The sequence below is a fragment of the Tiliqua scincoides genome, chromosome 1, assembly GCF_035046505.1.
Source record: "Tiliqua scincoides isolate rTilSci1 chromosome 1, rTilSci1.hap2, whole genome shotgun sequence".
NCBI lineage: Eukaryota > Metazoa > Chordata > Lepidosauria > Squamata > Scincidae > Tiliqua > Tiliqua scincoides.
Window position 1 is genome coordinate 59,386,706 of NC_089821.1, and position 13,765 is coordinate 59,400,470.

The 13,765-nt window shown below is 43.2% G+C and overlaps 1 protein-coding gene across 1 annotated transcript in view; it reads right to left on the reverse strand.

Moving 5' to 3' along the window:
• The window catches only part of EPS8L2 (EPS8 signaling adaptor L2), a 110,240-nt gene that overhangs the window by 30,803 nt on the left and 65,672 nt on the right, over positions 1–13,765 (reverse strand). Inside the window, exons 4-8 of the mRNA XM_066634176.1 lie at positions 13,701–13,765; positions 7,869–8,030; positions 4,776–4,925; positions 3,539–3,618; positions 1,661–1,806 (exon numbers count right to left, since the gene is read on the reverse strand). Coding sequence (XP_066490273.1) covers positions 1,661–1,806; positions 3,539–3,618; positions 4,776–4,925; positions 7,869–8,030; positions 13,701–13,765 — 603 coding nt within the window. The remainder of the gene's footprint in view (positions 1–1,660; positions 1,807–3,538; positions 3,619–4,775; positions 4,926–7,868; positions 8,031–13,700) is intronic.

Genomic DNA, 13,765 nt, shown 5'->3' on the forward strand with positions numbered 1-13,765 from the left:
TAGTCAGCTTCTTTGCTTGTTGTGTAGTCAGCCTACCAGACCTACTCCTGAAGTCACTCTGTGGCACACTGGGAGACTGGCTAGCACCAGAGGCTGATAATATTTTGTATAAATCTGCTGAGCTGATTCACTGCATAGACTAGGCTAGTGGTTCCCAAACTCTCTGGGAGTTTGGGAACCGCTGTAAGTTCCTGAGCGGGAAGATCAAATGTAGTATCATTTCCTTCGCCCTCCCCCCCACCCCTTAAGGGGACAGAGATAGGGCTTCCCTAGCTGCAGCATTGCAACGTCCCAGTTTGGGAACCTTTGGAGTAGGCATTTGTTGTTTTTTAAAACCTAAGCAAATGTTCATCTTCCATGACAACTCTACATTATTTCCATTATGCAAAACTAGATTCTAAAACAGCATCATGTTCTCAGGACTACAGACCAGCAGTTTTAACAGCTTCAGTCTCTTCTACAGGAAGAATATTTTCTGTCCAATATGTGCTTGAAGCAGCTTGAGGTACCTTGAACAACTTTTTCAGGATGAATTTATGTAGTCCAAAGTGCAAACAATACTTTGCAAACATGCCTTTAATTGCTGTCAGATCTGCAGAATATCATCAGGTAAAGCTCTTTTCACTCTGGAAAGAGTTCACGTAGGTTTGCTATTCGTCATGTAGCTATGCCTTTGTTCATCCAAGAACAGCACCACCTCTGCTCTGGACCTTCTCCTGTTCCATAATATAAATTATCCAGATCATCCCATTATTCTTACACCAAGGAAATCAACACCCCTCTGAGTTCTGTTTAAATCTGTATAAAACAGAAGTCAGGCAGAAATTCCTCACTTCCACCTGCAGTGTCTCTGCCCTTGATGGCTCCATAGCACAACACTTTCCTTAGGCCTGTGGCTGCCAGTCACAATCTTGAGAAATATGCTGCCCACAGAAGAGGCTGCAGATATAGCTTCCATTTCCCATCCCATTGCCCACCCTCCCCTCTCACCCACTGAAGCAAATGGGACTCACGTGTCTTTACTCCTTCCTCATAGCTGGGAGAAAGAGAAGCAGCAATGGGGCCAGGTGGTAGAAGCCACAGCTGCAGCCTCTTATACAGCCATGAAACTACTGAGGAGGCTATGTCAGTTGTGATCTGGCATCCATTTTTAGGCCTTACACTTTTGACAGTAGTTCAGCCCACAAGAGTTTAAACTATCAGAACAGTTACGGTAAATTCTGTTGGAAATGCATGCAAGTTTTGTGAGATAGAGTCATAGTGCAATCCTAAGCATGTCTACTCAGAAGTAAGTCCCATTATGTTCAGTGGGGCTTCCTCCCAAGATAATTAGTATAGAATTGCGGCATAATTCTCTTATGATAAGGTATCTAGCAAAATGAAGATCTCCATGCATTCAAGCTACTAGAGGCACAACAGCCCCTTTCTGGTTCACGGCTGGTTATTGACTTTCATCGCCACATGGAAATATTCACTGTTTGTTTGCTTTCTTTCATTTTCAAGATGCACAATGTCTGCAGACAGCATTTTGCCACACTGAAAAGCAGCACTTGTTTTCTTGTGTTAAGACAATATTAAGCTCCTCTGTGAATTCCACAGTGGATTGGAACCTATGCAGATGATTGCATTAGTCATCTAGCTGAACTACACAATGACTAACCAGGCTCAGTATGCTGCGAGGGAGGAGCCACTCGATTCAGGTTGTTCTTTGATGAGCCTCTTGCCTCATACTGGAAAGGAATAGGAGCTGGTCCTTGAGGTGGTGGAAGGATGGATTGTCTCTGCTTTATCTTCTCTAGATTTACCCTGTAGAGGAAGTAGCAGCAATGACAACAAAAGCAGTCACCTTCACCTGGAGATTCTATTTGTTATAAACCATGCAACCATTGCCTACAATACAAGCGAGAAGGCAGAAAGAAGTTCCAGAGGCAACATAGCTAAACTTAGCTTCTTTTGGATAAGAGAATACTAGAGCAGTGGTTCCCAAACTAGTGAGTGGACTGGAAGGAGGTCATTCCCCCTTAAAGAGAGTGGCCAAGAAATGACAGTAGTGATTGTACTGCAGTGATTGCGCTGCTGCCGTTGCGATCAAGGGACTGTTTAACATACCTGAGTGGTAGTACCAGCCCTCTGGAGGGTGCAGGGGGGCCTCCTCACTCCTCCAAAGCTCCCTTTGGCGATTGCGACCCACTTCTTGTTTTGTGATCACAACCCGGAAGTGGATCACGATCTCTGAAGAGAGATGTTTGGAGCAACAGGGAGGCCTGCAGAGCGGGCTGCAAGTCCCCCACACCCTCTAGATCAGCCATTTTCAACCACTGTGCCATGGCACACTGGTGTACCACGGGTGGTCTGCAGGTGTGCCGTGGGAGTTTGGGGGACATTCATTTGTTAGTAGGGCCACTGGGGGATGCAAACCCCTGCTGTCAATGTGGTTTGGGAGTTCGGGAACCTATAGGAGTTTGGGAACCACTGTTTTAGAGAGTTATGTGGAATCTTTGTAATACTTGCTTTATTTAGGAATATACAAGAAGAGCATAAGTGGAAACAAACTGGCACTCCTATTAGGCAGACAGCCAGAAAGCAACTCTGGCTGCACCTGCAATTCCAGCTAACTCCAGTTAGAAACTTCCAGTTCTCACTCCGTGTTTCTGAAAAAGTGCCAGTCTGCTTCTTCAGCTCTCTCTTTGCCCTCATCTGTACAGGTATCACTTTCTCAAAGCTGTGATGTGTAACACAGAGTTTGTAGAGAGTTTTCTAACTCTCAAGGGTTATCATCTTAACCAGTACCTCCCATTGTTGAAATGTCAACTGACTGTTCCAGATCAGGAATCTTACAATACTCCAGTAAGGCTTTAACAAGAAGACCACATGGGAGGAGTGGTTGCCATGTTATTTACTTCCCTGTGCCACTGCCATTGGCTTCCAGGAAGGGGCAGTGTTGGCATGGGGATTAACCATGTCATCTGTGCTGACAACATTATGCAGAACAGTGCAGAAAAACAATCATGCCAAAATGTCAATCATGCCACTAAGGCTGTATAACTGAAGGTCATTAAGCAAACTCTCATTTTCAGACAGTAAAAGAAAAGACAGGAGGTTTAGTCCGATGACATCAGAGGAACTGCACCAGTTTAAGACTGGATTGTGGATTGCCTCAGATTGATATTCATTTCAGCTGTACATGTAAATGGGACTAAGCAGAAAGACTAAAGTTCTTCATAGTCTCAGAACTAATCCCTGAAACAAACAGCAGTTTCTGCAGGCAGAGGAAATTCACGCCACATCAGACTTGTTTCTCTGACCTCACTCAAGCTGTTCAAAATCCCATGAGGCTGTGCAAAATTTTTCTACCCTTTAATGCTAATGAGGTCACATCCAAAGTACACACCTAAAACTTCAATAAATTAAAAATGGATAGGAAATTAAACTCAGGGTGGGTCATGAGCCTGTCACGAGTGACTTCTGTGTAACAGTGTAAACTGTGCTTCTTCCCAGGCTGCATGCCGGAGCCTGTCTGTCTACAGCAGCCACTTACTTAAGTGTCTGGGGACGTATCTTCTTTCCAAACTTGTGGTCAGCGAGTGCACTTTCTATGTCCTCATGGACCATCTCTGCCTGAAAAGGAAATTCGAATGGTGTGAAGAATGGAAATGACTTGTAGCAGAAAGGATACAAATGTAAGAGTACACATGATCAAACTGCCTTAGAAACAAATGATACATGCAAATAAGGCTTTAGTGTGTATTGCACACACTCCTCTTTGTTTTTCTCTTTTATGTTCTTTTAGTGCAAAAGACCAGCATTAAAGCAGAGGGAAGCTTTTCACTAGGCAGTTTACTAGCCTAGTTTACTGAGTGCTGCAAACATCTGAATGTCACATAGCTCAATGGTGTCATTAGGGTTTTTATCAGACCAGTGCATCACTCCTATGAGGGACCTCCTCACACCTCTATTCTATAAAAAGTTAAAGCCCAAAAGCCAGCAGGGGCAGGGCAACATCTTAGGTGCTGGGTGTGGTGATATACCGTTGCTCCTCCCCTGCTGGTTTTTTGGCTATAACTTTTGAAATAATAGAGACATTTCAATGCATTTTGTTTCATTGCATTCTGTATGAAATTATGCATCAGTTAATACATAACATGATGGTATTATTCAAAAACATCAAAAAATTTTAAAAATTCTGACCAGTAGTGGTGTTACCCTACCCCATGCAACCTGCACAATCCTAGAGATGCCACTGCTATAGCTTCTTATTTTGACATAGGAACCCCAATCTCATGTAAAAAGACACTGTGAAATTTGAATGTTTAGGGTGCATGCAAATAAATGTATTGTTGTGTATATGGCAGAAGCAGTTTCACTACCCTTTGTAAGAGTGTACTCAACAGGGAAAATTGGCCTGTGGAAGGCACTAATAGATGGCACTTCTGTTGACACAAATATCCCCTGTTTTGTTTACCAGAAATATTAAGACTAAAAATACACTAGAAATCACAATTGCATTTGTGATTGCAAATTTTCCTTCAGTCTCACACATTGAAGTCTCACACATCCTTGGGAGCCATTCAAATTTCTATAGATACATGGGGCTTCCACTGCACACAGAGCTCTGACAACACAAAGAGTGCTTTCCCCTACCACTACAGACAGCAGAAGAGCACTGCTTCCATTTGCAAGGCTGGAGGACGACCCCAAAGTGGTCTTTGGTTTGCATGTTTACACATCATGCCAATCTTTTTAACATCTACAGGCATAAACTTATCTCAGCTTACCTCCACCTCATCACAGTTAAAGAAGTGAATGTCAGGCTTGTGCTGCTCTGAATCTTGACACACTAGCAGCAGTATGGAAGAATATCGCATCTGATTCAGCACAGTTTGGCAGAGCTGGACTGTTGGCAGAAGAAAGTCTTCTAGTTCTTCCTAAAAGGTAACCCAAGAAAGGATGGCATCAATGTTTAAACACAATTTGGTTCTGCAAGCTGCATTCACCATAACCACCATTACAAGAAGAAGGCAGTGAACAGTATGCCATTTGGTCCCTTCAAAGTACAGCTGTGCACCACTTAAAGATACATTCTCTTATCCCCATTGTTATGCGATTAAGTCATTAAGTGAACATTCAGTCCAATCTATTGCCTTTGTTGTGTAAACAGACACTTCCTGCCAGACACTAGCTGGCTGCACAGGCTACCTGAGACAGATTTCCTCTTTATGTTGAGAGCCTCTCTGTTGTGTAAACAGACACTCTCCTGCAGCCTATGGTAGACAGGATTGCTTCATTAAGAGCATCTTTATTGTGCTTTGACCATGCAGTCCATCATTAAGCAAACAGCTGATAAGTGGCACACTCCTCTACTTCAAATCCATTAATAGCTACACTCTCATAGTAAAACTACACATGTCACTAAATGCATCATTGTGTAGTTTTTAGTTTTAGTTTTACTAGCATTTAGGAGACACATGGGGCCACCAAAAGAACTACATCAAGATTTTCTACTGAAAATTGTCACTACAATGCAGTAACTTAAATCTAAAAATGCCATTTGCTACAATGGCATTTTAAAGATTAAATTGGCACTTAGAGGCAATTTGCAGCAGGAAAACACTACACAGGTAAAGAATGAGATACTCTCTACCTTTCTGTTACAGGCCTGATCCAAACCAAAGTCCTACATGGCTCCTACACATAAGTAAACCTAAACCTTTAACTACACAATGATATATTTTGGGCACAATCCTCACCAGGTCTACTAAGAAGTAAGTCCTATTTTGTTCAAGGGGCTTACTCTCAGGAAAGTGTGGTTAGGATTGTAGCCTTTGTGTCACATGTAGTTTGGCCCTCACAGAAACAGATGGACAAAACTCTGCCTGGCACAGGTATTTCTTAGCAAATACTGCTGGATGTGAGGGACAACATCTTTGCAACATCCTTGTACTACCTCCTCCCTTCGCAATAAATCTAAATAATTGAATAGAAATAGTGTATTACATGTGGGGCTTTCTTTATCCACAGATTCAGTATCTGTGGATTTCCCCACGGCAAATGCCAAACCCCCTGATCGCCTCCCCTGCAGACCTCCCAGACGTGACCGGAACCTTGTTCCGGTCACATCTGGGAGGTTTTCTGAGCCTCAGAGAGGTCTCGTGTCTCTGTGTGTTCTCCATGCTCATTCTGAGACTCCGAATAGTGCCCAGAACTGTTTTTTACTGTAAGTTGAAAAAAAAAAAATGCTCTAGGCGCCATTCTGAGCCTTGGAAAGGCTGCACACAGCCTCTCCCAGGCTCAGAACTGTTCCAGACATGACCAGAGCAAGGTTTGGAACAAAGGTGGGGTTCATAAACCACAGATTTTGTTATCTGCAGTTTTGGTATCTGCAGGGGGTTCGGGAATGGAACCCCTGCAGCTAAAGAGGCTCCATAAAGACGCCATATAAAAATATACATTTTGCCCCTATGGCTGCAATCCTATACAGGGCACCCCATTATGCATGGGGATTCCATTCCCGGAAGCCCTGCAGATACCAAAATCTGTGGATGTTTGAATTTGTAGCTTTTGCAGGCCCCAAAGCCCTCCAAACCCAACCCAAGCTGTGCTCTGGTCAGGTCTGAGGGCTGAAAGCCACAACTTCTGGTTTTTAGCTGAAAACTTGGTCATGGTTTTTGGCCATCAGAAGGCCTCAGAAGGGCCTCCAGACATGACCGGAGCACAGCTCCTGTCAGGTTTAGAGCGCTGCAGGTGGCCCATCATGCAGTGGGTACTGAAATCCACAGATACCAAGAGCCACCTGTATACACTATGCTGGGAGTAAGTTCCATAAAATGGGACAAACATCTGAATAGATATGCATAATATTGCACTGTAAGTGACTGACAATACAGGATACACAATCTGGCTCATTTTTATTTTTTTTAGTAAATAGCATGGAAGGGGAGGCAAGGCTTCAGTATTTTGTCCCTACCACAGTTCCAATTCCAATCATATTACCTAACCATGCTACTTTTATTGAAAAGAAAAGTTTCCACTGAAAATCAACGGAAGCTCTTTCCATCATTGAAAGTAGCGTAACAGGAGGAATCAGGACCAAAACAGCTGTGAACAAAGTACTGAAGCAATCTACCTCTTGCTACTGTTTCAGCCCAGTTCACTACTCCCTATGAGCTACTGACTAAAACGAAAATATAACTCCATGGCCATGTTACATGTTCCTCATAACATGTAGGTTATATGTTTGCAAAGACAAGCAAACACTCTTGTCAGTGTAATATACTCTATCAAATTTCCACCAGAAATATTTGCAACACTTTAGAAGCATAACTCGCAGTTTAAATGTTTAGCTAAACCCTGGGAATGTGTTCTACTAAGCTGGTTCAAAATCCAGGTGTGCCCTTTTCAAGATGGCAATGACTTTTGCTCCTTCAATTTCACTTTCCTTACGAGACATTTTGCTTGCTATTCTTGAGTATGGTATAAACCTATCTGGAAAATAGGGTTACAACCTGCCTTTTCTGTTATACATATTCTGTATTAATATTTCAAACAAAAGTCTTCCCCAACAATCTGGTCGGGCAGCCCAATCCTGAGCTGCCAAGGGCACACAGCTTCGGCAGCACTGAAAACGGCTGTCACCAAATACTGCGTGCCTCGGGCTACCATGGGTGGCACCTTGGGAGAAGGGGGCTTTCATCCCCTTCTCCCAGATAAGGGAAGTAGCCCCGAAATGGGGCTACTCAAGTTACCACCGACCAAAAGGCATGTACTGAATGGTAATCAACTGTTGAAACTATGCAAAAAACTGGAGAACAGCATGCATTCAATTCTATTTTTCACCTTTCTCCACCTAAAGAAAGTGGTCTACCTCTCACCTGGGTTTCACAGTCCAGGAGTCGAATGGACTTATCAGTCACCTGCAGCAGCATCTCTTGAGCCCAGATCTTCTCTTTGGAGTTCAGCTGCTTGAGTTTCCTGATGGCATCATCCACGGTTACAATAGCCTCACTCTTATCCATGATGAAGGTGGCTAAGTGCTGGAAAGGGAAAACCCACAGAAAAAGTGTTAATAATGGTAAACAGGAAGACACAGACAGCTCAATTATTTGGTGGGCCACTGTGAGATACAAGAAGTTGGACTAGATGGGCCTATTGCCTGATCCAGTGGGGCTGTTCTTATGTTATTTTATGTTCTTATGATTCTGTGTGAACTGGAGTTTACGGGCTTTATTCAGGGATCTCATGTGTTCATGCAATCACTATGCTGGTATTCAGAATGGCATAACTTACACTGTCTGCAAAATTACCTGACATTTAATCGCATGAAGTCTGTGGATATTGTGCAAACATCTGAAAAAAGTTAGAAGTGCAGAAAGCGGTCTTTTGTGTTTTTATTCCAAGGGCACATTTTTATAAATTATAATTATAAATTATAATTGCTTTAAAAGTATACTAGGTAGGTGATGTAGTGTCAGGTGATACAGCCACATGAATTATGGATAAGAGTGAGGCTATTGTAACTGTGAATAGTTATGTGCTATTAGAGAATACGTAGAGTGCTACAGCAGTGATTCCCAAACTTCTATAGGGAAGTAGGGAACCACATAAGTTGTTGCGGGGGAGGAGTGAAGGCAGCAACGCGATTGCCAGGATCGCACAGCTGCCGGGGACAAAAGGGTTTTTGGAAGGGGCCCATGGATGCAGCCGCAGTGCTCCCTAAGCCTCAAAATGTCAAAAAATAGAGATTATGACCCATTTCTGGTTTGTTACACTACAAAGGAATCTAGTCGATCCTGGACCTCAGGCAAGCACAAATGTGATACACCTATTTGCTAACACATGTTGTGAACATTGACAGGTTACTTGTTTACTAGCGAACACTTACAGGATTACTAGGCAATCTTTAAAAAAGTATAATGTGTGGTGGTCAAAACTTAATCCCAACTCTGCATAGTTATGTGCTTGTACTGAGGCCAGAATTAAGAATGTAGCTTTCTACAAGCAGCTGAAAGCCAGTCAGGCATGATTGTACTTGCAGTCATTGCCAACTGAGCCAAAAAAACCTGTTATCCTGGTTAGGAGAGCATTCAGTGATTATGACACAACATGATCTCTAGTCCTCAGAATTTGCATGAATGGGCTTTTCTTGTATGGTTTGTATCAATACCATCACCTTGCAGAAATAACACTTCAGTGCTGGGCAGTGCAAAGACACACATACACAGAGCAACTGTGCATTCTTTAGGGCAAAGGCTCATACTTTTCCTTCTCTCCCCTCCCTCCAAAGCATACCACTAAAAAGCATTTCTTTATAGGCCAGTGGTACCCAAACTTTTTAGCACTGGGACCCATTTTTTAAAAAAAATGACTCTTAAATTGGGACCCACCTAAGTTTACAAGACTTAAAAAAAGATCACATTTCTCCCCAGAAAATAAAATAAAAAAAATAATATAATAATAATATACAGTATTTATATACCGCCTTTCTTGGTCTTTATTCAAGACTTTATTCAAGGCAGTTTACATAGGCAGGCTTATTAAATCCACGCAGGGATTTTTACAAATTGAAAGAAGGTTCTTTCTTTCAAGAACCACTACATTCAAGGTGTTATACTCCGATCTGGTTTAACATTCTGGCCTCCATCCTCCCACGCTCTGAGCAGATGGAACAGCTCAGCTGCAGCTTGCCAGCTGCTTCAAGGTTGCACGGTGCCAGTGGCCTCGAACTGGCGACCTTGTGGATGTTAATCTTCAGGCAAATCTCTACCCTCTAGACCAGACCTCCTGCCCATAAAATCCATAAAATCCTCTGGTTTGTTTTTTAAAAATTCTTTATTAGGGGGCATCAACAAAGACACATTTATCTCCCTATATTTACTCATGTTTGCAAACTGTAAGAGCTCAGCTCCGTGCAGCGCAATTAGCAGCTATCCTGCAAACTGCAGGAGCTCAGCTGTTTGCAGGATAATTAGCAGCTTTCTGATTTTTGAGTAGCTTCAGGGTTTCAGGCAATTAGTTATCTGATTTTGCCATTACTTGTATTTACATTGGAGCCTCTGCCCAGCCCCCTGCAATCCACCAAAAATCAAGTCGTGACCCACCATTGGACCCAACCCAGTTTGGTAACCACTGTTCTAGGCTCTATAACAGCCCAATCTTAATTAATTCCCTATGTGGCAATGCAATGGCACAAGTGTGTATCCTATGGGGGAGTTTCGGCCTCTGGAGGCCACCTTGGGATAAGGGAACATTTGTTCACCTGCCCTGGAATAAGCCTATGCCAGAAAGCCTGGTCTATGCAGTCCTGCATCAGCTCCATAGCTGGTGCAAATGCCTATAGACTTGGAAAGGCAGATCGAGGCAGAGAAGGGGATTAGGATTTGGCAGATGCCACAGTGGAGGGGGACAGAGCAGAGGCGGTGGATTGGGAGGTTTCTGAGGGGAAAAGGGATTTAAATTCCCTTCTCATAATGTTAGCCTCCCATCCTGCAATGGGTCTCCTTGGACCTGCACCAGTGATTTCACTGGTGCAGGTCCAAGGAGAGAAAGGGGGCATGGAGGTTGTGGGTAAGGAGGATACGATCCAATGTGCATCATTGCCGCTGCATCTACCTCCTCATGAAGGCTCCCTGCTCCTGATCCTCCCCCCCTGCTCAATTTTGCCCCCTGCATATGCCTATTTCCACCCTCCCCCCACCCCTCCCACCTCCTGCATTGGCTCACCTGCTCTGGCAGCCAGCCAGTGCAGTGGTAATGTGTGTGGGAAGGCTCTGGCCATCCTGCTGGCGCACCAGCAGCACGTACTGCAAAAGCACATTTTTACAGCGACCTTATGGCAGCCAGCACTGGCAGAACACTAGCCAGCTTAATAGGATTGAGCTACCCATTAAATTCTTCTGTGGGAATTCAGCTGTGCTTCTACTCTGGGAAATGAAGCCCGAATCACTATTCCTCCACAACAGTGTGCCTTCCTGTCAGGCTGTACTTAGAAATCCAAAAAAAGGAGGCATATACTTCTTCACCTCATACTGAATCCTCCAGCATATCTGTGGACTTCTCACAGGCACTGGAAATGTTCCACGGAACAAGTGGCTTGCGTCCTTGTTACAAAATTCAAGCTTTCTTTTTGTCTTCATTTAGCCACTAGGGTAATGGGCAAGGACTGCTACTAGTAATTCCTATAGACAAAAATTCTAAAAGCAAAAATTATAAACTTGCCCTGCAGAGAAAGGAAGATCTAAAGTGAATTCGTTCAGTAATGTATTTGCATGTCTACGTGTAGGAATAATATATGAGTGACCCACTCATGAAACTAGGTGAACTGCCAGTCTGACAACTAACTGCATTTACTTTGCTCAAAGTTCAAGGTGAAACATCAGTTTATGGATGAGCAAGCATAACCCATAGAGAGCAAAACAGATTCTGGTTGCTGGAGAAATTCTGGCTGTTTCTTCTCTAGTGGATGCAAATGCAATCACTGTATTTCTTGTTACAGAACATATGCCTAGTATTTTTATTTCTAAAAATAATAAGAGGAGCCCAAGCTTCAGCCTTCCTAAGGCAGCTTCCTTTGTTCCTGCTTTATAAAAAAGTATTTCACATCATTCTGAAAAATATTTCATTAGAGGGTGTTGGTTTTGGGAGGGTTTTCTCCAAATTTCCTATTTTTGTATTACAGGCCTTGTAAAAAAAAATTGGGAAGAAAACATTTTTTTCCACTCTATCACATCTCTAGGTAACCCAAATCCCAGTGCCTAGAGATGACAGAATGTAATCAACATAAACAAAGGTAGTGGGCTGTGGGGGCATGAGGAACTGGGGATAACTGGCTCTGTGGATACCAGATCCACAGGTACTGGGGGATGCCTGTAAATAAAAATGAAGACAGCGGGCGGAAGGGCCCATGAAGAACACAGACAAGTGGAAATGTGGATACTGGATCTGTGGATATTATTCCACATAATAAACTGAAGAGAGTTTGGTGCTGAATGTAGCATTATTGCTTGATCATCTAGATCAGGGTTGTCAAACATAAGGTCCAAGGGCTGTACCCAGCCCATAGAAGGTCTTTATCTGGCTCATGCGATAATCAGGCTCTCCCAGCACTGCCCTTTCAGCAGCACCACTTCTGCTGACACTCTGGGAGGGAGAGACGGAAAAAGGCCTCAGAAGGCAAGGAACACTGATGGGGAAGGGGCAGACCAAGAGGGGTGAGAGAGGGAGATGTTGCTGAGGTGCTAGGAAAGCCCAATTATAACACAGGCTGGCCTTTCAGCAGCGCTGCTTCTGCTGAGGTATTCACAGAGCACCTGAGCTGCAAAGTGATGCCTCAGCAGAAGTGGCATGGCTGAAAGGGCAACCTGAGTAATAATTAGGCTCTCCCATATCATGAAAATATTATCAAGATTTGCATATTTTTCTCTTCCGAGGTCCTATGTTAGAACCAAGTACAGTGATGCCTCGCAAGATGAATGCCTCGCGCAACGAAAAACTCGCAAGACGAAAGCATTTTGCGATTTTTTTGGTGACTTGCAAGACGAATTTTTCTATGGCCGTGCTTCGCAAGACAAATTTTTTTGCATTTTTTTTGTTTTGGTTTGTTTTAAATCGTGCTTCGCAAGACAAAATTTTCGCAATACGAAACGACTCGCGGAACGAATTAATTTCATCTTACGAGGCATCACTGTACTTATTTCTAGCCATCATCTGCTTAATGACATCACTTCCTGCTTAAAGATGTGACTTCTGGCTCTCAGCAGAAGCCAGGAATGCCATTCAGCCCATTATATGAAACTAATTTAACATCCCTGGTCCAGATCAGCAACTCTGAATAGTGTTCTGAAGTACATACTATTCTGCTATGCCGAAGACTGAAGTGTGCCTTGAAAAACTGCGACCATGCCAGATGTATCTACTCTATCCTTGGCAGTGGAACTGGTTGAATGAGGCATTGATCAATTTGCTGCCATATATGGACTGGCTTCCTCTCAAGGGAAGGAGTAAAGAGGATGCATTGGGTTTCTCGGATATAGCCCATACTACAACTGCCAGGCACAAAGCAATCCCAGAAGCATCATCATTGCCCAGAAAAAAAAGCATGACGCTAGGAGGCCATATTAACTGAGCTAGCTCTCTGTTGCACAGGGGTTGTCTGTTCATCCTTCTAGCAACTCATCCATAAACAGATAAATATTTTGAGCATCAAATGAAGAGTGCATCCCATAAGAACATAACTGGATCAGACCATAGGTCTATCTAGTCCAGCTTCCTGTATCTCACAGTGGCCCACCAAATGCCCCAGGGAGCACACCAGATAACAAAAGACCTGCATCCTGGTGTCCTCTCTTGCATCCCATTTTAATCCAGGAAAAAAAAATCCAGGAAAAACTGTGTCCCAGGTATCAAAATGGGAAATACTGATCTAATCTTCAAACAGAAAATCAATGGACATCTTTATGAGCGCCTGAGCAAAGAAAAAGGAAGAGCAAAGGTCAAGAGACATTATCAGTTGCCAACATCATCAGAGCATTATGGGTAGGATTTCTACTGCTTTTGCATGCACAGTGAACTCTTTGGACTGTGCCAGGAAACACTATCATAAAAGGTGCCATTTGAAGATGCAATGTTCTCATATAAATTGTGCAACATCAAATATATTTCTAATTTATGTAATTTATTGCTTATTCATAGCAGTGTTTCTAACTCACCTGTACATGATACTGGGATGTCTCATGCATAATGATATTAGAGTTGGAGTATTTCTTCCTTTGCT